General features: G+C 44.6%; 1 protein-coding gene across 1 annotated transcript in view; it reads right to left on the bottom strand.

The window, feature by feature from the left end:
• The window catches only part of LOC139553459 (integrin alpha-7-like), a 77220-nt gene that overhangs the window by 4882 nt on the left and 48445 nt on the right, over nucleotides 1–23893 (bottom strand). Inside the window, exons 14-22 of the mRNA XM_071365802.1 lie at nucleotides 21983–22166; nucleotides 19553–19707; nucleotides 19208–19285; nucleotides 15460–15562; nucleotides 14022–14231; nucleotides 9157–9273; nucleotides 8223–8336; nucleotides 2069–2167; nucleotides 1585–1710 (exon numbers count right to left, since the gene is read on the bottom strand). Of these exons, the coding sequence (XP_071221903.1) occupies nucleotides 1585–1710; nucleotides 2069–2167; nucleotides 8223–8336; nucleotides 9157–9273; nucleotides 14022–14231; nucleotides 15460–15562; nucleotides 19208–19285; nucleotides 19553–19707; nucleotides 21983–22166 (1186 nt within the window). The remainder of the gene's footprint in view (nucleotides 1–1584; nucleotides 1711–2068; nucleotides 2168–8222; nucleotides 8337–9156; nucleotides 9274–14021; nucleotides 14232–15459; nucleotides 15563–19207; nucleotides 19286–19552; nucleotides 19708–21982; nucleotides 22167–23893) is intronic.

Here is a 23893-nt window from a genome sequence, read left to right as displayed (position 1 = left end):
ATTTATTTATTTTACCCTTATTTTACCAGGTAAGTTGAGTGAGAACCAGGGGTTGGAACCAAAATCATTTTCGAATCATTCCGTTCCGATGTTCTGACTAGAAGTAGGGTAATCTAGGGTAATGTAGTTGTTTTCATGTTTGATTGGTCAGATAAGTGCAGGCACCAGATGCGGCTGAAATTTCACGAGAGGGGAGAGAGCGAGAGAGAGGGGTGGACATGGAGGGGGCTTGAAGTGTTGAACATCATGACTGGAATGTGTTTAGGCTATTACTAGCATTATAACTTCACCGAATTACAGAATTTTATACTGGACATTAGGAATATTTTTTGGAATAAAAAATACCGTTATTAACCGGTTTTAAAGATGTGAAAATAATGGTTCTGTTCCAGAGCAGGAGAGCACTTCTGTTCCCTGTTCGGTTTCCATTCCTCTGAAAATGTTATTTTTCGGTTTCTGGTTCTGTTCCCTGAAATACTTCCAACCCCTGCTGAGAACTCATTCTGATTTACAGCAACGACCTGGGGAATAGTTACAGGGGAGAGGAGGAGGGAATAAATGAGCCAATTGGAAGCTGGGGATGATTAGGTGTCCATGATGGTATGAGGGCCAGATTGGGCATTTAGCCAGGACACCAGGGTTAACACCCCTACTCTTACAATAAGTGTCATGGGTTCTTTAGTGATCACAGAGAGTCAGGACACCCGTTTAACGTCCCATCTGAAAGACGGCACCCTACACAGGGCAATGTCCCCAATCACTGCCCTGGTGCATCCAGGATAATATAGGTACAGTAACTACAGTACGTATAGTCAAATATGATGTGTGTTGGTACATTTCAGAGTGGACAGACCAGCAGAGCCAGCACCAGGATACCAACCAGGATTATATACAGTTGTGTAAAGTACTTAAGTAAAAATACTTTATTAAAGTACTACTTAAGTCATTTTTTGGGAGTATCTGTACTTTTCTTTACTATAAAAAAAAATTGACAACTTTTACTTTTACTTCCCACCATTCCTAAAGAAAATAATGTACTTTTTACCTCATACATTTTCCTTGACACCCAAAATTACTCGTTACATTTTGAAAGCTTAGCAGGTACAGGAAAATGGTCCAATTCACACACTTATCAAGAGAACATCCCTGGTCATCCCTACTGCCTCTGATCTGGCAGAATCACTAAACACAAATGCTTCGTTTGTAAATGATGTCTGAGTGGTAGAGTGTACCTCTGGCTGTCAAAAAATAACAATAATAAGGAAATTGTGTTGTCTTGTTTGCTTAATATCAGGAATTTGATGTATAGCATTTAATTTTACTTTGTACGTTTACTCAAGTATGACAATGTAGTACTTTTTTCCACCACTGTACTTAAGTACATTTAAATCCAGATACTTTTAGACATTTACTCAAGTAGTATTTTACTGGGTGACTTTCACTTTTACTTGAGTCGTTTTCTATTAAGGTATCTTTACTTCTACTCAAGTATGACAATTGGGCACTTTTTCCACCAGTGATTATATAGATATGTAAGACACAGTAATAGAGGTGTTTAGTCTGTGTTATACTAGTTGTTGGTACCTTCCAGAGGATGCAGACCATCAGGGACAGCACCAGGATACCAGCCAGGATGGCTATGAGAATCCACCACCAGGGGATCCAGTACTGGGCAGTCAGACCAACCTCTGGGTAAATCATCACTGGGACCTACAGGGAAAACACAGTCATATATTAGTGTTTTATTGTGAAGTGTCTTGTCTTTACTGTGTACGTATCACTAGTAGTTAAAGCCCAGCGTCTTGGTCAGGAAAAGCCTGGCCCTAGTTATTCGTGTGTGTGTGTGTGTGTGTGTGTGTGTGTGTGTGTGTGTGTGTGTGTGTGTGTGTGTGTGTGTGTGTGTGTGTGTGTGTGTGTGTGTGTGTGTGTGTGTGTGTGTGTGTGTGTGTGTGTGTGTGTGCGTGTGCCTGCGCGTGTGCCTGCGCGTGTGCCTGCGCGTGTGCCTGCGCGTGTGCCTGCGCGTGTGTCTGCGCGTGTGTCTGCGCGTGTGTCTGCGCGTGTGTGTTACCTGTGCGGCAGCATCCCTCAGCACCAGGTGTTTGATGCTCGACTTGACTGTGATGTTGGCTCTAACCAGTAGCTCCAGAGCACTGACTGATGGGAACTCCTGACGGAGAGAAGAGAGAAGAGAAGAGAAGAGAGAAGAGAGAAGAGAAGAGAGAAGAGAAGTGCGAGACAAGGGAAGAGTAAATTCATCAGCGACCCCCTCATAACTCGATGGGGATAAATATTATCTTGTATTGTTTTTGAAATTGCATATAAGGAGGTTCACACAGACTGGCAGTGCATCGCTAGATAAACCAAGTCTCGGGCCCTGCGAAGAAACATTTTAAAGCCCACCTCTTGGCATCAGAGATAACATTTTCTGCAATTCTACACATTTTGTCAGGGGTCAGAGGGAAGACTTTACCGTTTTAAATCTTAAAGCTAGAGTCAATAACAAAGCGGCCTCCTCTGTTTTTGGTAAAGAGCTGAAGGATGGGCCTGGAGAAATGTAACTACTCCCAAATTCACAGCCAGCGCTATGGATGCAAGGACTGACCATCCATGATATAGTATAGATTTATCATGTGTTGAGGCTATACAGTGTTTGTTTACATTCACATTGTTTACAAACATTGGAGTAAAACATGTTTATATTTTGGGTTATGATGGAGTGTGACAGTTAAACTGAGCTCATGAGGTATTTATAAGTTATATTCTTCAAGAATCAATGGGTATATATCATGGTATTCCATACCAAAACTTGATGTAGCAACTAAGGATTCTAGATTTAAATTACAATGCATTTATACAGTACATTTATACAGTGCATTTATACAGTACATTTATACAGTACATTTATACAGTGCATTTATACAGTGCATTTATACAGTGCATTTATACAGTACATTTATACAGTACATTTATACAGTACATTTATACAGTGCATTTATACAGTGCATTTATACAGTACATTTATACAGTACATTTATACAATGCATTTATACAGTGCATTTATACAGTGCATTTATACAGTGCATTTATACAGTACATTTATACAGTACATTTATACAGTGCATTTATACAGTGCATTTATACAGTGCATTTATACAGTGCATTTATACAGTGCATTTATACAGTACATTTATACAGTGCATTTATACAGTGCATTTATACAGTGCATTTATACAGTGCATTTATACAGTGCATTTATACAGTGCATTTATACAGTGCATTTATACAGTACATTTATACAGTGCATTTATACAGTGCATTTATACAGTGCATTTATACAGTACATTTATACAGTGCATTTATACAGTACATACATTTATACAGTGCATTTATACAGTGCATTTATACAGTGCATTTATACAGTGCATTTATACAGTACATTTATGTAAAAAGTGCAATACGACTAGGCAAGAACACAAGATATAATAATTAGGCCCATGTTGCCCAGGTTTAAGAACATAAAATGTACATGAATAATATTGTATTGTATTACACCATGTAAACTCACTGGATCCCCACTTTGAGACATTGTGCTTTAGTCAATGACTATGAATCCTGCTCATTGTTTCCTTACTAATACATGACCAAGAAGTTGTAAAATGATGGCTAAATGTTGATTTATACATAGTCATAAGTACAAAGCAAAGTGTTCACTCCCGTTCTGCTGCAGCCCTCGTGTTGCCTTTGTAGTTACAGTCTGTGATCGCTATCAATCCTTCATAATGCCCGTTCACAATAACTGTTTAATCAATACAAATGCTACTATTATCATACACTTGCATTAAGTTCAGGAAATGTGCCAAGCAGAGACATTACACTAAAGGTTGACTGGAACTGTGTCTGAATGTAATGGCCCAGCCCATAAAGAGAAACAAAATATGTTGAGATGTTGAGGTGTCTCCGGTATGGGAGCGTTGAGATGTTGAGGGGTCTCCGGTATGGGAGCGTTGAGATGTTGAGGGGTTTCCGATATGGGAGTGTTGAGATGTTGAGGTGTCTCCGGTATGGGAGTTGAGATGTTGAGGGGATTCCGGTATGGGAGCGTTGAGATGTTGAGGGGATTCCGGTATGGGAGCGTTGAGATGTTGAGGGGATTCCGGTATGGGAGCGTTGAGATGTTGAGGTGTCTCCGGTATGGGAGCGTTGAGATGTTGAGGGGATTCCGGTATGGGAGCGTTGAGATGTTGAGGGGTCTCCGGTATGGGAGTTGAGATGTTGAGGGGTTTCTGGTATGGGAGTTGAGATGTTGAGGGGATTCCGGTATGGGAGCGTTGAGATGTTGAGGGGATTCCGGTATGGGAGCGTTGAGATGTTGAGGGGATTCCGGTATGGGAGCGTTGAGATGTTGAGGGGATTCTGGTATGGGAGTTGAGATGTTGAGGGGATTCCGGTATGGGAGCGTTGAGATGTTGAGGGGTTTCTGGTATGGGAGTTGAGATGTTGAGGGGATTCCGGTATGGGAGCGTTGAGATGTTGAGGGGATTCCGGTATGGGAGCGTTGAGATGTTGAGGGGATTCCGGTATGGGAGCGTTGAGATGTTGAGGGGATTCCGGTATGGGAGCGTTGAGATGTTGAGGGGATTCCGGTATGGGAGCGTTGAGATGTTGAGGGGTTTCTGGTATGGGAGCGTTGAGATGTTGAGGGGATTCCGGTATGGGAGTTGAGATGTTGAGGGGATTCCGATATGGGAGTGTTGAGATGTTGAGGGGTCTCCGGTATGGGAGTTGAGATGTTGAGGGGTTTCCGGTATGGGAGCGTTGAGATGTTGAGGGGATTCCGGTATGGGAGCGTTGAGATGTTGAGGTGTCTCCGGTATGGGAGTTGAGATGTTGAGGTGTTTCCGGTATGGGAGCGTTGAGATGTTGAGGGGTTTCCGATATGGGAGTGTTGAGATGTTGAGGGGTCTCCGGTATGGGAGTTGAGATGTTGAGGGGTTTCCGGTATGGGAGCGTTGAGATGTTGAGGTGTCTCCGGTATGGGAGCGTTGAGATGTTGAGGGGTTTCTGGTATGGGAGCGTTGAGATGTTGAGGGGATTCCGGTATGGGAGTTGAGATGTTGAGGGGATTCCGATATGGGAGTGTTGAGATGTTGAGGGGTCTCCGGTATGGGAGTTGAGATGTTGAGGGGTTTCCGGTATGGGAGCGTTGAGATGTTGAGGGGATTCCGGTATGGGAGCGTTGAGATGTTGAGGTGTCTCCGGTATGGGAGCGTTGAGATGTTGAGGGGATTCCGGTATGGGAGCGTTGAGATGTTGAGGGGTCTCCGGTATGGGAGTTGAGATGTTGAGGGGTTTCTGGTATGGGAGTTGAGATGTTGAGGGGATTCCGGTATGGGAGCGTTGAGATGTTGAGGGGATTCCGGTATGGGAGCGTTGAGATGTTGAGGGGATTCCGGTATGGGAGCGTTGAGATGTTGAGGGGATTCTGGTATGGGAGTAGAGATGTTGAGGGGATTCCGGTATGGGAGCGTTGAGATGTTGAGGGGTTTCTGGTATGGGAGATGAGATGTTGAGGGGATTCCGGTATGGGAGTGTTGAGATGTTGAGGGGATTCCGGTATGGGAGCGTTGAGATGTTGAGGGGATTCCGGTATGGGAGCGTTGAGATGTTGAGGGGATTCCGGTATGGGAGCGTTGAGATGTTGAGGGGATTCCGGTATGGGAGCGTTGAGATGTTGAGGGGTTTCTGGTATGGGAGCGTTGAGATGTTGAGGGGATTCCGGTATGGGAGTTGAGATGTTGAGGGGATTCCGATATGGGAGTGTTGAGATGTTGAGGGGTCTCCGGTATGGGAGTTGAGATGTTGAGGGGTTTCCGGTATGGGAGCGTTGAGATGTTGAGGGGATTCCGGTATGGGAGCGTTGAGATGTTGAGGTGTCTCCGGTATGGGAGTTGAGATGTTGAGGTGTTTCCGGTATGGGAGCGTTGAGATGTTGAGGGGTTTCCGATATGGGAGTGTTGAGATGTTGTGGGGTCTCCGGTATGGGAGTTGAGATGTTGAGGGGTTTCCGGTATGGGAGCGTTGAGATGTTGAGGTGTCTCCGGTATGGGAGCGTTGAGATGTTGAGGGGTTTCTGGTATGGGAGCGTTGAGATGTTGAGGGGATTCCGGTATGGGAGTTGAGATGTTGAGGGGATTCCGATATGGGAGTGTTGAGATGTTGAGGGGTCTCCGGTATGGGAGTTGAGATGTTGAGGGGTTTCCGGTATGGGAGCGTTGAGATGTTGAGGTGTCTCCGGTATGGGAGTTGAGATGTTGAGGTGTTTCCGGTATGGGAGCGTTGAGATGTTGAGGGGATTCCGGTATGGGAGCGTTGAGATGTTGAGGTGTCTCCGGTATGGGAGTTGAGATGTTGAGGTGTTTCCGGTATGGGAGCGTTGAGATGTTGAGGGGTTTCCGATATGGGAGTGTTGAGATGTTGAGGGGTCTCCGGTATGGGAGTTGAGATGTTGAGGGGTTTCCGGTATGGGAGCGTTGAGATGTTGAGGTGTCTCCGGTATGGGAGTTGAGATGTTGAGGTGTTTCCGGTATGGGAGCGTTGAGATGTTGAGGTGTCTCCGGTATGGGAGTGTTGAGATGTTGAGGGGTCTCCGGTATGGGAGTTGAGATGTTGAGGTGTTTCCGGTATGGGAGCGTTGAGATGTTGAGGGGTCTCCGGTATGGGAGTTGAGATGTTGAGGTGTTTCCGGTATGGGAGCGTTGAGATGTTGAGGTGTCTCCGGTATGGGAGTTGAGATGTTGAGGTGTTTCCGGTATGGGAGCGTTGAGATGTTGAGGTGTCTCCGGTATGGGAGTGTTGAGATGTTGAGGGGTCTCCGGTATGGGAGTTGAGATGTTGAGGTGTTTCCGGTATGGGAGCGTTGAGATGTTGAGGGGTCTCCGGTATGGGAGTTGAGATGTTGAGGTGTTTCCGGTATGGGAGCGTTGAGATGTTGAGGTGTCTCCGGTATGGGAGTTGAGATGTTGAGGTGTTTCCGGTATGGGAGCGTTGAGATGTTGAGGTGTCTCCGGTATGGGAGTTGAGATGTTGAGGTGTTTCCGGTATGGGAGCGTTGAGATGTTGAGGTGTCTCCGGTATGGGAGCGTTGAGATGTTGAGGGGATTCCGGTATGGGAGCGTTGAGATGTTGAGGGGATTCCGGTATGGGAGCGTTGAGATGTTGAGGGGATTCCGGTATGGGAGCGTTGAGATGTTGAGGGGATTCCGATATGGGAGCGTTGAGATGTTGAGGGGATTCCGGTATGGGAGCGTTGAGATGTTGAGGGGATTCCGATATGGGAGCGTTGAGATGTTGAGGCGATTCCGGTATGGGAGTTGAGATGTTGAGGGGATTCCGATATGGGAGCGTTGAGATGTTGAGGGGATTCCGGTATGGGAGCGTTGAGATGTTGAGGGGATTCCGGTATGGGAGTTGAGATGTTGAGGGGATTCCGGTATGGGAGCGTTGAGATGTTGAGGGGATTCCGGTATGGGAGCGTTGAGATGTTGAGGGGATTCCGGTATGGGAGCGTTGAGATGTTGAGGGGATTCCGGTATGTGAGCGTTGAGATGTTGAGGGGATTCCGGTATGGGAGCGTTGAGATGTTGAGGGGATTCCGGTATGGGAGCGTTGAGATGTTGAGGGGATTCCGATATGGGAGCGTTGAGATGTTGAGGGGGCTCCGGTATGGGAGCGTTGAGATGTTGAGGTGTCTCCGGTATGGGAGCGTTGAGATGTTGAGGGGTTTCCGGTATGGGAGCGTTGAGATGTTGAGGCGATTCCGGTATGGGAGTGTTGAGATGTTGAGGCGATTCCGGTATGGGAGCATTGAGATGTTGAGGGGTTTCCGGTATGGGAGCGTTGAGATGTTGAGGCGATTCCGGTATGGGAGCATTGAGATGTTGAGGTGTCTCCGGTATGGGAGTTGAGATGTTGAGGGGTGTTGAGTGGGTGGTTTGAGCACGGAAAGCTGATTGGCTGACAGCCGTGGTACATCAGACCATATACCACGGGTATGACAAAACATGTATTTTCTTTTAATAACCAGATAATTCAGCTAGCAAAGTACATAGGTGTGTGGCCATAAAAGGCCATACAATTTTATCAACATGCCGGCATGTAATGTATTGCACTATGGGAACAGTAGTCTTTATTAACACAATGTGATAGGTGATGTGGTGTTTTACCTCCAGGAAGGTGCTGTTCCACAAACGTCCCTGGATCTTGAGGACAGCCGAGCCAGAGAAGCTGTGGAGAGGACACTGGAACAGGACACAACGTGCTGAACCCAACAGACAGTCCTACAGACAGACGAGGGGGGGGGGGGGGGACAAGTGATGAGAATAGCAGGGTCGGTATTCAATCTCTGATTCAGAGGGGGTTGGGTTAAATGCGGAAGACACATTTCAGTTGAATGCATTCAGTTGCACAACTCACTAGGTATCCCTTCCCAGCAGTAAGGATGTTGTGCATTGCCCTCAGGGCTGTGGGGTTTGGAGATTATTTCTACAGTGCAGGTTCAACTGAATCTGACGTTCGGTTTACAATCTCCCTCCTTCTCTCTCTCTCTCCCCCTATCCCCCTCCTTCTACCTCTGTTTCTCTCTCTGTCTCCCCCTACCCCCCTCCTTCTACCTCTGTTTCTCTCTCCCTCTCCCCCTACCCCCCTCCTTCTACCTCTGTTTCTCTCTCCCTCTCCCCCTATCCCCCTCCTTCTACCTCTGTTTCTCTCTCTCCTTCTCCCATTCCCCCTACCCCTATCTCCCCCATATCCCCCTCTCCCTATCCCCCTCTCTCTCCCCCTATCCCCCTCTCCGTATCCCACTCTCACCTCTCACCCACCCTCTCTCCCTCTCCCCTCCCTCCCTCCCTCCCTCCCTCCCTCCCTCCCCCTCTCCCCCTATCCCCCTCCTACCTCCCTCTCTCCCCCCCCTCCCTCCCTCCCCCTCTCCCCCTATCCCCCTCCTACCTCTCTCTCTCCCCTCCCTCCCTCTCTTCCCATCTCCCCTCCATCCCCCCATCCCCCTCCTACCTCTCTCTCTCTCCTCCCTCTCCCTCTCTCCCCCCTATCCCCCACCTTCTAGCCCTCTCTCTCTCCCCCCTCCTTCTCTCACTCTCTCACCAGTTTGAGTGACTTCCGTCTCTCGGAGGCAGCCACAGCGGGCGTGGTCCTACCCAGACTGCCCTTGGTCATCACATGCCCCTCCTCTTCCGGGTGGGATCGCCCCTTCCTCCTGAACTGTTCACGGGGACAGGAAACAGAAGACGGCATATTTGTTTACAATAACTTATTTATTATAATCCACAGAGTTGTGTAAATGTAAGACTTGGATCATTTCTTCCGGTGCACTGTAGACTGAGGTGAATATAAAATATATATTTTTTCTATTTTCTATTGAATTTCTATTTTGAAATTCAACAAACAGGTTGACGTTTACTGTCACGAGTCTTGTCCTGAGGGCAGAACTGAGAGATTTCCCCTTAAATAGGCCAGCTGTAAAGAAACCATTTGCTATTGTTAGACTCTAGCTTGAAATGTACTGATTCAAGTTACCACACTAGAAATCATGAATTACATGACATGTATCAGGAATCAATGTGTTGGGGTCAATGAAGGGTAGATGGGACTAGAAATATGGAAAATTACTGAGAGTAGAAACTTCATATTCTGTTTCATATTTCTGAAGAGGAAGGTGAAAGGCAACTGTTAGTCTCTGATAAGGAAGGCCGTCTGCGGAACTAGGGAGGAGTGAGGAATGCATCTCCAGGTCAAATCAACAGATGACGTGAGCAGAAACGTCTGGGAAAGGGGCCAGACAGGCCCACCATAACGTCTCTCCTACTGCAGTACTATCTCACACATACACTCCCACGCCCACAAAGGTTGTAGTAACAGACAGGGCTGTGACTACACCAGTGAGAGGAAACATATCAATTCCTGCCTAGCAACAGAGATGTATTGGCTGACTAGATGTTTACAGCGTTGACCTATTAGAAGGTTATAAATATATATGCTTGTGTAATCATGCCCTGTCTCTGCAGCTGTATGACCCAGTGGGTGAATAAACTTGGTTTGAGTTTTTACTCAGTTTGCACTATATTGTACAAATTCATGAAAACAAAACTATGATTTTTGGTTTTCATTTAAGTTTAGGGTTAGGCATTAGGGTTAGCAGTGTGTTTAAGGTTAGGTTTAAAATATGATATTATGACTTTGTGGCTGTGCCATGTAGTGAGCAAGAGTCATGACGAGTCATGACGAAAAACGCTACCCTGCAGGAAATAAAATAAAAGTTACAGATTGCACCTTTTTAAAAATGACTCAATCATGGGGTGTGTGGAATACATTTGCTTCAATTAAACAATTAAAATATCAACAGGCTACAGTTTCTATCCTGAAGCTATAAGACTGCTAAATAGCTAACAAAATGGCTACATGGACTATCTGCATAGACTCTTATTTTATCACACTGACTCGACACACTCACAGGACTCTACACACTCACAGGACTCGACACACTCACAGGACTCTATACACTCACAGGACTCTACACACTCACAGGACTCTACACACTCACAGGACTCTACACACTCACAGGACTCTGCACACTCACAGGACTCTACACACTCACAGGACTCTACACACTCACAGGACTCTACACACTCACAGGACCCTACACACTCACAGGACTCTACACACCGACACACTCACAGGACTCTACACACTCACAGGACTCTACACACTGACACACTCACAGGACTCTGCACACTGACACACTCACAGGACCCTACACACTCACAGGACTCTACACACTCACAGGACTCTACACACTCACAGGACTCTACACACTGACACACTCACAGGACCCTACACACTCACAGGACTCTACACACTCACAGGACTCTACACACTCACAGGACTCTACACACTCACAGGACCCTACACACTCACAGGACTCTACACACTGACACACTCACAGGACTCTACACACTGACACACTCACAGGACTCTACACACTGACACACTCACAGGACTCTACACACTCACTCACACACACTCACACTGACACTCCAACACAAACACACACACTTAATTTGCTCACACACACACATAACATGCACACGCATTCATACTGACTCTACACACACACTCACATACAATCAGCATATATGCTGCTGCTGCTCTGTTTATCGTACACTGAGTGTACAAAATATTAGGAACACCTTCCTAATATTGAGTTGCACCTCCCCTTTTTCCCTCAGAATAGACTTAATTCGTCAGGACATGGACTCTAGAAGGTGTCGAAAGCGTTCCGCAGGGATGCTGGCCCATGTTGACTCCAATGTTTTCTACAGTTGTGTCAAGTTGGCTGGATGTCCTTTGGGTGGTGGACCATTCTTGGTACACGTGGGAAAAACCCAGCAGCGTTGCAGTTCTTGACACACTCAAACCCATGTGCCTGGCATCTACTACCACACACAGTTCAAAGGCACTTAAAGATGCATTATACTGACATCGCTCTGCCATTTCCTGGTTGCTAAAATTCTAATAGTTCCCCTAATTTCAGTTTATGTGACAAAACAAGCAAGAACAGCGTAGAGAATCATTGTACCATCTAAACCACTGTGAAATATATTTTCAATAACCAAAAATATTGTATTTTCAGCGGTTTGAAGCTGGAGTACAAAACTGAAAGTAAAAGAAGCAAAAACTAAACTTAAGCAAAAGGAAGCATAGAAATAGTGCACATAGAACAGATCTACCGCTTCTTAGACTTGCTTTCAATGAGAATGACAGATCTATAACTCACAAATCTATGTGAATTTGGTCAGGTAACCCAAAAAGTGACATATTGCAGCTTAATTTTTTTTTTAAATCAACCCTCCTGTTGTGTTCGTTTCATGTTAATTCATTCTGTGTTCCAGGTCCAAAATGACCCCCCGTTATACAGTTCAGAAGTTTACATACACCTTAGCCAAATAACATTTAAACTCAGTTTTTCACAATTCCTGACATTTAATCCTAGTAAAAATTCCCTGTCTTAGGTCAGTTAGGATCACCACTTTATTTTAAGAATGTGAAATGTCAGAATAATAGTAGAGAGAATGATTTATTTCAGCTTTTATTTCTTTTATCACATTCCCAGTGGGTCAGACGTTTACATACACTCAATTAGTATTTGGTAGCATACTTTGGAAGTATGCTTGGGGTCATTGTCCATTTGGAAGACCCATTTGCGACCAAGCTTTAACTTCCTGACTGATGTCTTGAGATATTGCTTCAATATATCCACATAATTTTCCTCCTCATTTTGGCATCTATATTGTTTCGTGCACCAGTCCCTCCTGCAGCAAAGCACCCCCACAACATGATGCTGCCACCCCCGTGCTTCACGGTTGGGATGGTGTTCTTCGGCTTGCAAGCCTTCCTCTTTTTCCTCCAAACATAACAATGGTCATTATGGCCAAACAGTTCTATTTTTGTTTCATCAGACCAGAGGACATTTCTCCAAAAAGTACGATCTTTGTCCCCATGTGCACTTGCAAACTGTAGTCTGGCTTTTTTATGGCGGTTTTGGAGCAGTGGCTTCTTACTTGCTGAGCGGTATAGGACTTGTTTTTACTGTGGATATAGATACTTTTGTACCGGTTTCCTCCAAGGTCCTTTGCTGTTGTTCTGGGATTGATTTTCACTTTTTGCACCAATGTACGTTTATCTCTAGGAGACAGAACGCGTCTCCTTCCTGAGCGGTATGACGGCTACGTGGTTCCATGGTGTTTATACTTGCGTACTATTGTTTGTCCAGATGAACCTGGTACCTTCAGGTGTTTGGAAATTGCTCCCAAGGATGAATCAGACTTGTGGTCTACAATATTTTTTCTGAGGTCTTGGCTGATTTCTTTTGATTTTCCCATGATGTCAAGCAAAGACGCACTGAGTTTGAAGGTAGGCCTTGAAATACATCCACAGGTACACCTCTAATTGATTCAAATGATGTCAATTAGCCTATCAGAAGCTTCTAAAGCCATGACATCATTTTCTGAAATTTTCCAAGCTGTTTAAAGGCACAGTCAACTTAGTGTATGTAAACTTCTGACCCACTGGAATTGTGATACAGTGAATTATAAGTGAAATAATCTGTCTGTAAACAATTGTTGGAAAAATTACTTGTATCATGCACAAAGTAGATGTGCTAACCGACTTGCCAAAACTATAGTTTGTTAACAAGACATTTGTGGAGTGGTTGAAAAACGAGTTTTAATGACTCCAACCTAAGTGTATGTAAACTTCCGACTTCAACTGTAAGTGAAATAATCTATCTGTAAACAATTGTTGTAAAATCTACTTGTGTCATGCACAAAGTAGATGTCCTATCCGACTATAGTTTGTTAACAAGAAATGTCTGGAGTGGTTGAAAAATGAGTTTTAATGACTCTAACCTAAGTGTATGTAAACTTCAGACTTCAACTGTAGCTGATTATAAATCCATAATAATATATATATTTTCACCTAATGTTGTGTTAGATCTTTTTATCAATTTAAGTTCTTGTGAACATTATACGTTTTGAACTATTATTTGCTACTTCTGGCCTCATAAAAATGGGCTTCTTCTATAGAAATAGGTCCTGCCTCTCGCCTAACAGTAGAACGCAGATTATTCAGTTGACGTTCCTATCGGTCATAGACTATGGTGACATCATCTATATGAATGCAGCAGCCACTTAAATACACAATTCATGTCTCAATTGTTCCCAGACTTAAAAATGCTTCTTTAACCTGTCTCCTCCACTTCATCTACACTGATTGAAGTGGATTTAAAAGGTGACATCAATAAGGGATCATAGCTTTCACCTGGATTCACCTGGTTCTTATTTCTATGTTTTTGTTTCACTTTATTTTCTAGTATACTATTTTTACTATTGATATTGACTAATGTATTGTTGGCAAAGAGAAAGAAAGGTATTTCCCTGTACTAATACACGTACTGTAGCCTGTGGCTGGTCTTCAGAAGGAGAGCTGTGGGAAAACCTCCGTGGGTTGAGGGAGGTGTGGGGTCTACAGTGTGTTTCTGGATGGCCCTGGAAGTGAAAAGCGGTGGGGTACAGGAGCCACTTCCCATTGGACAGCTCATGAGGCCACATTATGTTGAGGAAGGCAGAGCCTAGAGTCTGCAGGGACGGCCCAGTGTTGGTCACCTAATCAAAACATGGAGGATTGATTTATTAGTTGAATGAAACACAGTCAATATAAAATGTTTTATGATCGAAACAAATTATTATTTGAAATATGCTTACAATTGAGCCTTTGCTAATCCTCGCCGCCTTGGTAACTGTTTTGCAACCTCAGACAACATTTTCCCGGGAAGTGTCACGGATCCCTCGGAACTTTCATTACGCATACCTGTCCCCTATTCCCACGGATTAGTACTTGTATAAGTGTGCCCTTTGGTTTCCATTGGACTGTTGATTATTGTTACAATGTCAGTTGGTGCGTGTGAGTACCTGTGCTGTGTGTTTTGGCTTTCGTGCCCTTGTGGATTGTGCAGATGATTACGGGTCTCGTCCCGTGGGATAATCATTGTGCGCTTGTGTTATTTATTCGAGGTACTCCTCGCTCTTTTGTTTGGGTTTCTGCCCTGTGTTTTGTTACGTGTTTGTTTGGTCTTCGTCCCCGTGCCTTTACACGGCACGCTGTAATTTGGATAAATTAAATCCCCTTATTACGCATTCCTGCGCCTGTCTCCCGACCCTTTATACCGACGTGACAGGAAGCCCAATTTCCCATTGAACCACTGGCAAAATACCCTCAAAATTATTTCAAACTGCGTTTTGAAACTACCCCTTTACTTATCAGGAAACTATTGGGTATGTTGTGGTGAACTGTCATTACAATCGCTTCACGGGAAGCTGATAAAATTATGTTTGTAATGTATAATTAACTGTCACCAAGAAAACAAGTATTAAGTGGCATTAAATGGCTAGCTATCTAGCTAGTGTTTGTAACATTTGGTGTTCAATGAGACTGAGAGAAAGCTAACCAGCTTAGCTAGCAAGCATTGTAAGAAAAGTATAATTTCGGATTTGAGAAGTACTCCATCTACAGGCTCTGCAGTTCAGGAATTACAGTAGCAAGTACTCCTGGTGCATTGTTAAATAATTTAGCCATTTAAACAATACAATACATACTCTCTGTTTTTGCCATAGCCCTCACTGGCTTTCCTGTGATTTATTTGTGAGCTTGTTCAAGGTGTCGGACTTATCCAATAGTGTGAGATGTGGCCCGCAATTCCGGGGGGGGTCCTGCATATGGGCATTCCTCCATTCACTTCTCAAAAGGCACCGAATTGGTGGAACGATCCATGTGATATTTTCCTGTTGGCTAGTTTTATTTGTCAAATAAAAGTAAATAATCAATCAATATCACCGTAAACTCAAAGTCCAGAGCGCTTCCCACATCGTCCAGAGTCTCCATGGCACTCTCCCCCTTCACAACTCCACTGAAGAACAGCTGGTGTGGCCGGGCCACCCTTAATCAGAACAGAAACAGGGTTAGGGTTATTTAACCATTATTTTACCAGGTAAATTGACTGAGAACACATTCTCATTTACATCAACAACCTGGGGAATAGTTACAGGGGAGAGGAGGGGGGGGATGAATGAGCCAATTGTAAGCTGGGGATGATTAGGTGACCGTATGAGGGACAGCTTGGGAATTTAGCCGGGACACCGGGGTTAACACCGCTACTCTTACGGCAAATGCCATGGGATCTTTAATGACCACACAGAGTTCCACACAGAGACCACACAGGACACCCGTTTAAGGTCCCATCCAAAAGACAACACCCTACACAGGGATTTTTTTTTTTTTTTAGACCTGAAGAAAGAGTGCCACCTACTGGCCCTCCAACACCACTTCCAGCAGCATCTGGTCTCCCATCTAGGGACTGACCAGGACCAGCCCTGCTTAGCTTCAGAAGCAAGTCAGCAGTGGGATACAGGGTGGTATGCTACTGGCTATGCTAGCTGATTAGTGGGTTAGGGTTAGTGGGTTACTGGACAGACGGTTAGTGGGTTACTGGACAGAGGGTTAAGGTTTGGTATTTGGTATTTTATTAGGATCCCCATTAGCTGTTGCAAAAGCAGCAGCTACTCCTCCTGGGGTCCACACAGAACATGAAACATAATGACATAATACAGAACATCATTAGACAAGAACAGCTAAAGAACAGAACTACATCAATTTTTTAAAAGGCACACGTAGCCTACATATCAATGCATACACACAAACTATCTAGGTCAAATAGGGGAGAGGCGTTGTACCGTGAGGTGTTGCTTTATCTGTTTATTAAAACCAGGTTTGCTGTTCATTTGAGCAATATGAGATGGAAGGAAGTTCCATGCAATAATGGCTCTATAATACTGTACGCTTTCTTGAATTTGTTCTGGATTTTGGGTCTGTGAAAAGACCCCTGGTGGCATGTCTGGTGGGATAAGTGTGTGTGTCAGAGCTGTGTGTAAGTTGACTATGCAAACAATTTGGGATTTTCAACACATGAATGTTTCTTATAAAAAGAAGAAGTGATGCAGTCAGTCTCTCCTCAACTCTTAGCCAAGAGAGACTGGCATGCATAGTATTTATATCAGCCCTCTAATTACAATTAAGAGCAAAACGTGTCGCTCTGTTCTTCTGCCTAAGTTTTCCCACTTTGCCAAAGAAATAATCATTAAAATAATTGGCAACATCAAATGGTTTTTGTGATGAATAAGCCATCCGATTCGATGAAAGATGGAGGCCAATTTGTCTTTCTGCCCAAAATTTCATTTAAAGTTCTCCAAAGTTTTTTCCATAATTCTTTATATCATTGATCTGGGCTTCATAATAAAGGTTATTCTTCTTGTTGAGTTTAGTCACATCATTTCTCAGTTTGCAGTAAGTAAGCCAGTCAGATGTGCAGCCAGACTTATTAGCCACTCCTTTGGCTCCATCTCTTTCAACCATACAGTTTTTCAATTCCTCATCAATCTATGGAGCCTTAACAGTTCTAACAGTCAGTTTCTTAACAGGTGCATGTTTATCAATCATTGTAAGAAGCAATTTCATAAATTCATCAAGTGCAGCGTCTGGATGCTCCTCATTAATCACATCAGACCAACAAATATTTTTAACATCGTCCACATAAGAGTCACAGCAATATATTTTGTATGATCTCTTATACACTGTTTTAGGCCCAGCTGTTGGAACTTAGGCTTTCCTGGATATAGCCACTATATTGTGATCACTGCATCCAATGGGTACGGATACAGCTTTAGAACAAAGTTCTACAGTGTTAGTAAAAATGTGATCAAAATATGTGGATGATCTTGTTCCTGTAGTGTTTGTAAACACCCTGGTAGGTTGATTAATAACAGATCCCCAAGAAAGTAGACCTCTCTCCTCTCCTCTGTTAACATCACATACACTATCCAGCATTTCACACATATTATTTAGATACTGACTGTTAGCACTTGGTGGCCTAAAGCAAAACCCCAAAGGAAAATGCTTTAGATGTGCCAAGTACAAAATAGCCTCCAACACTCCACTCAGGAAATTGGATGCAGTCTATCACAGTGCCATCCGTTTTGTCACCAAAGCCCCATATACTACCCACCACTGAGACCTGTATGCTCTCGTTGGTTGGCCCTCGCTACATACTCGTTGCCAAACCCACTGGCTCCAGGTCATCTATAAGTCTTTGCTAGGTAAAGCTCTGCCTTATCTCAGCTCACTGGTCACTATAGCAGCACACACCCGTAGCACGCGCTCCAGCAGGTATATTTCACTGGTCACCCCCAAAGCCAATTCTTATTTTCTTCAATTATTTTCTTCCAGTTCTCTGCTGCCAATGACTGGAACGAACTGCAAAAATCACTGAAGCTGGAGACTCATATCTCCCTCACTAACTTTAAGCACCAGCTGTCAGAGCAGCTCACAGATCACTGCACCTGTACATAGCCCATCTGTAAATAGCCTATCCAACTACCTCATCCCCATATTGTTATTTATTGTTTTGCTCCTTTGCACCCCAGTATATCTGCTTGCACATTCATCTTCTGCACAGCTATCACTCCAGTGTTTAATTGCTAAATTGTAATTACTTCGCCACTACGGCCTATTTATTGCCTTACCGCCATAATCTTACCTCATTTGCACACACTGTAAATAGACTTTTCTATTGTGTTATTGACTGTATGTTTGTTTATTGCATGTGTAACTCTGTTGTTTGTGTCGCACTGCTTTGCTTTATCTTGGCCAGGTGGACAGAGGGTTAATGGACAGAGGGTTAATGGACAGAGGGTTAATGGACAGAGGGTTAATGGACAGAGGGTTAGTGGACAGAGGGTTCATGGACAGAGGGTTAATGGACAGAGGGTTAATGGACAGAGGGTTAGTGGGTTAATGGACAGAGGGTTAATGGACAGAGGGTTAGTGGGTTAATGGACAGAGGGTTAATGGACAGAGGGTTAATGGACAGAGGGTTAGTGGGTTAATGGACAGAGGGTTAGTGGACAGAGGGTTAGTGGGTTAATGGACAGAGGATTAGTGGACAGAGGGTTAATGGACAGAGGGTTAATGGACAGAGGGTTAATGGACAGAGGGTTAATGGACAGAGGGTTAATGGACAGAGGGTTAGTGGGTTAATGGACAGAGGATTAGTGGACAGAGGGTTAATGGACAGAGGGTTAATGGACAGAGGGTTAATGGACAGAGGGTTAATGGACAGAGGATTAATGGACAGAGGGTTAATGTACAGAGGGTTAATGGACAGAGGGTTAGTGGACAGAGGGTTAATGGACAGAGGGTTAATGTACAGAGGGTTAGTGGACAGAGGGTTAATGGACAGAGGGTTAATGGTACCATTGTTTACTGTGGCAGATTGACATAGAGTACTGAATCACAGAACTTGGCCCTGTTCAAATACCTCTGGAAAGTATTCCATCTTTCCTATCCTTTCTTCCTGGGACATTTATTGTTTCCCACGTGTTTTTCTTTCTGCTTTCACTTATCCAGTCATGTTGGATTAGTGATGATTTCAAGGAAATGAAGGAGGAAGGGAGGGAGCAAAAGAGAGAGAGAGAAGTGATGCACTAGAGAAGCAGTGGGACAAATCCTTAGTGATAGAGTTAGTACTTACCCGCTGACAGCCAGAGGGAGCTCTATGACGACTTTAGCCACGGCTGTGACTGGGGCCAGGTCTGGCTGTTCACTGATACTGAGGAGGAGACAACCCCACACACAGTGAGGACACATTACATCCCAGACACTAGGAGGAAACTAACACTGAGTTAAATGGACCAACTGATGAGGAGAGACACATGTAGACTCTTAGGTTTCCTGGACACATATTAAGCTCAGGAACAAGAAGCACTTTCAGATTATCGATTGAGTATTTTTTAAGGCCAGGTCTAGGTTAATTTGGGTCCTGGAGACTGGCTCATTCAGGACCTAAACTTCAAGTAGTTGCCCAGCCAAGACTTACGTAGCCAGCAGGAGGTTGACAGTGAGTTCCGTGGTCTCTATGGTGATAGCAGACGTGCTGAGGAGGATGTAAAACATCAGGATAGAACCTCTCTTCAGGGGGTTTCCCAGCTCACACTCTGCCTGAGAGCCGTTCTGATTGGCCTGACACACCACCTACACACAGGAAACAGGAAACACAGTCAGGATCAACAGAGTTCCATTACCTCAGGATTGATGGGAGACAGTAGCCAGTTAACTCAGGATGGACGGGAGACAGTAGCCAGTTAACTCAGGATGGACGGAAGACAGTAGCCAGTTAACTCAGGATGGATGGGAGACAGTAGCCAGTTAACTCAGGATGGATGGGAGACAGTAGCCAGTTAACTCAGGATGGACGGAAGACAGTAGCCAGTTAACTCAGGATGGATGGGAGACAGTAGCCAGTTAACTCAGGATGGATGGGAGACAGTAGCCAGTTAACTCAGGACGGATGGGAGACAGTAGCCAGTTAACTCAGGATGGATGGGAGACAGTAGCCAGTTAACTCAGGATGGATGGGAGACAGTAGCCAGTTAACTCAGGATGGATGGGAGACAGTAGCCAGTTAACTCAGGATGGATGGGAGACAGTAGCCAGTTAACTCAGGATGGATGGGAGACAGTAGCCAGTTAACTCAGGATGGATGGGAGACAGTAGCCAGTTAACTCAGGATGGATGGGAGACAGTAGCCAGTTAACTCAGGATGGATGGGAGACAGTAGCCAGTTAACTCAGGATGGATGGGAGACAGTAGCCAGTTAACTCAGGATGGATGGGAGACAGTAGCCAGTTAACTCAGGATGGATGAGAGACAGTAGCCAGTTAACTCAAGATGGATGGGAGATAGTAGCCAGTTAACTCAGGATGGACGGAAGACAGTAGCCAGTTAACTCAGGATGGATGGGAGACAGTAGCCAGTTAACTCAGGATGGATGGGAGACAGTAGCCAGTTAACTCAGGATGGATGGGAGACAGTAGCCAGTTAACTCAGGATGGATGGGAGATAGTAGCCAGTTAACTCAAGATGGATGGGAGACTGTATCCAGTTAACTCAGGATGGACGGAAGACAGTAGCCAGTTAACTCAGGATGGATGGGAGACAGTAGCCAGATGGGAGACAGTAGCCAGTTAACTCAAGATGGATGGGAGATAGTAGCCAGTTAACTCAAGATGGATGGGAGACAGTAGCCAGATGGGAGACAGTAGCCAGTTAACTCAAGATGAACGGAAGACAGTAGCCAGTTAACTCAAGATGGATGGGAGATAGTAGCCAGTTAACTCAAGATGGATGGGAGACTGTATCCAGTTAACTCAGGATGGATGGGAGATAGTAGCCAGTTAACTCAAGATGAACGGAAGACAGTAGCCAGTTAACTCAGGATGGATGGGAGATAGTAGCCAGTTAACTCAAGATGGATGGGAGACTGTATCCAGTTAACTCAGGATGGACGGAAGACAGTAGCCAGTTAACTCAGGATGGATGGGAGACAGTAGCCAGATGGGAGACAGTAGCCAGTTAACTCAAGATGGATGGGAGATAGTAGCCAGTTAACTCAAGATGGATGGGAGACAGTAGCCAGATGGGAGACAGTAGCCAGTTAACTCAAGATGAACGGAAGACAGTAGCCAGTTAACTCAAGATGGATGGGAGATAGTAGCCAGTTAACTCAAGATGGATGGGAGACTGTATCCAGTTAACTCAGGATGAACGGAAGACAGTAGCCAGTTAACTCAAGATGAACGGAAGACAGTAGCCAGTTAACTCAAGATGGATGGGAGATAGTAGCCAGTTAACTCAGGATGGACGGAAGACAGTAGCCAGTTAACTCAGGATGGATGGGAGACAGTAGCCAGTTAACTCAAGATGGATGGGAGATAGTAGCCAGTTAACTCAAGATGAACGGAAGACAGTAGCCAGTTAACTCAGGATGGATGGGAGATAGTAGCCAGTTAACTCAAGATGGATGGGAGACAGTAGCCAGTTAACTCAAGATGGATGGGAGACAGTAGCCAGTTAACTCAAGATGGATGGGAGATAGTAGCCAGTTAACTCAAGATGAACGGAAGACAGTAGCCAGTTAACTCAAGATGGATGGGAGATAGTAGCCAGTTAACTCAGGATGGACGGAAGACAGTAGCCAGTTAACTCCGGATGGACGGTAGCCAGTTAACTCCTCTACTGATGTAACCATGCATAGGGCCCTGAGTATTACGTGACCAAAGTTAGTCAGGGTTATTGCTGGCTGGGTCACAGGGTTAGATCCACTCTTGGCTCGTAGTGTTGTACTTCCTGGTTAATTAAAAGGTACCGTATGCGTGTGTGTTTACTCTACTTCTACAAGCTGTCCTCAGCTCAGCACACCTTAACAAGGAGTTCAGTTTTATACAGACTACAGAGCAATGTAGTGTACCTGTTGTCCCCTGAAGCCAGAGTAGGACAGGGTGTCTGGCAGGGTGACCACTAGCTGGGCGGCATGGGCATCGTCACCGTCCTTCTCAGGGTACAGAGGGTCAGAGGGCACGTTGGTGACGGTCACCTCCATCACCACGGACCTCTGGTCAGACAGAGAGAATACTGACACCTCCTCATCATCTCTGGATATGAGAAGAGAATGAGGAAATAGACATGACGGAACAGAAGAGGTGAAACAAAATGGTGGAATGATACTGTACCACATCTCAGGAGGGAGGAGGATGTACACATTTATAAACCTGTGTTTGGGTCAAGCCCTGAATGCTGGGTGTGACAAAACACTTATTTTTACCGCTCTAATTACATTGGTAACCAGTTTATAACAGCAATAAGGCACCTCAGGGGTTTGTGATATATGGCCAATATACCACGGTTAAGTGCTGTATCCAGGAACTCTGCGTAGCGTCGTACATTAGAACAGCCCTTAGCTGTGGTTTATTGGCCATATACCACACCCCCTCGTTCATTATTAAATACACAGAGGAACAGAAGAAGAGAACAGTGGGTACCCCCCCAAAAAACGTTTTAAAGCAACTCAGTCCGGATTTAAATGTACTATTGAAAGTTGTAATAGTAAAAAGAACAAGGTGACTTTTAGTAGGTGACATTTAGGTGACATCATCAGTTCCTCTTGTCATGTCAGTCAGTACAGACCTTAGAGAGCTATGTATTACTGGTCAGTAATGTCCAGATTAACTAGCCTGTGTCAGACATTACAGACCTTAGAGAGCTATGTATTACTGGTCAGTAATGTCCAGATTAACTAGCCTGTGTCAGACATTACAGACCTTAGAGAGCTATGTATTACTGGTCAGTAATGTCCAGATTAACTAGCCTGTGTCAGTCATTACAGACCTTAGAGAGCTATGTATTACTGGTCAGTAATGTCCAGATTAACTAGCCCGTGTCAGTCAGTACAGACCTTAGAGAGCTATGTATTACTGGTCAGTCATGTCCAGATTAACTAGCCTGTGTCAGTCATTACAGACCTTAGAGAGCTATGTATTACTGGTCAGTCATGTCCAGATCAACTAGCCTGTGTCAGTCATTACAGACCTTAGAGAGCTATGTATTACTGGTCAGTCATGTCCAGATTAACTAGCCCGTGTCAGACATTACAGACTTTAGAGAGTTATGTATTACTGGTCAGTCATGTCCAGATCAACTAGCCCATGTCAGACATTACAGACTTTAGAGAGCTATGTATTACTGGTCAGTCATGTCCAGATTAACTAGCCCGTGTCAGACATTACAGACCTTAGAGAGCTATGTATTACTGGTCAGTCATGTCCAGATTAACTAGCCCGTGTCAGACATTACAGACCTTAGAGAGCTATGTATTACTGGTCAGTCATGTCCAGATTAACTAGCCCGTGTCAGACATTACAGACCTTAGAGAGCTATGTATTACTGGTCAGTCATGTCCAGATTAACTAGCCCGTGTCAGACATTACAGACCTTAGAGAGCTATGTATTACTGGTCAGTCATGTCCAGATTAACTAGCCCGTGTCAGACATTACAGACCTTAGAGAGCTATGTATTACTGGTCAGTCATGTCCAGATTAACTAGCCCATGTCAGCTAACATTTTTTAATTTAGATTTTTTTTTTCGCCCATAGATATTGTTGTAATTTTTTGTCACTTTTTTTTCTTTTCTACATGAATACACATTAGACAAGGAGACAAGGAGAGACATTAGACATGGAGACAAGGAGAGACATTAGACATGGAGACAAGGAGAGACATTAGACATGGCACAATGTGTAGAATTGCAGGAAATAAACTTTACATCAGCAAAATTCTCTCCACCAACAAGAGGTGTGTGAACAGTTTGTACAGTGTTTGTGC

Source organism: Salvelinus alpinus, chromosome 2, assembly GCF_045679555.1.
Source record: "Salvelinus alpinus chromosome 2, SLU_Salpinus.1, whole genome shotgun sequence".
Taxonomy (NCBI): Eukaryota; Metazoa; Chordata; class Actinopteri; order Salmoniformes; family Salmonidae; genus Salvelinus; species Salvelinus alpinus.
This window is presented reverse-complemented; position numbering and strand designations above follow the sequence as displayed.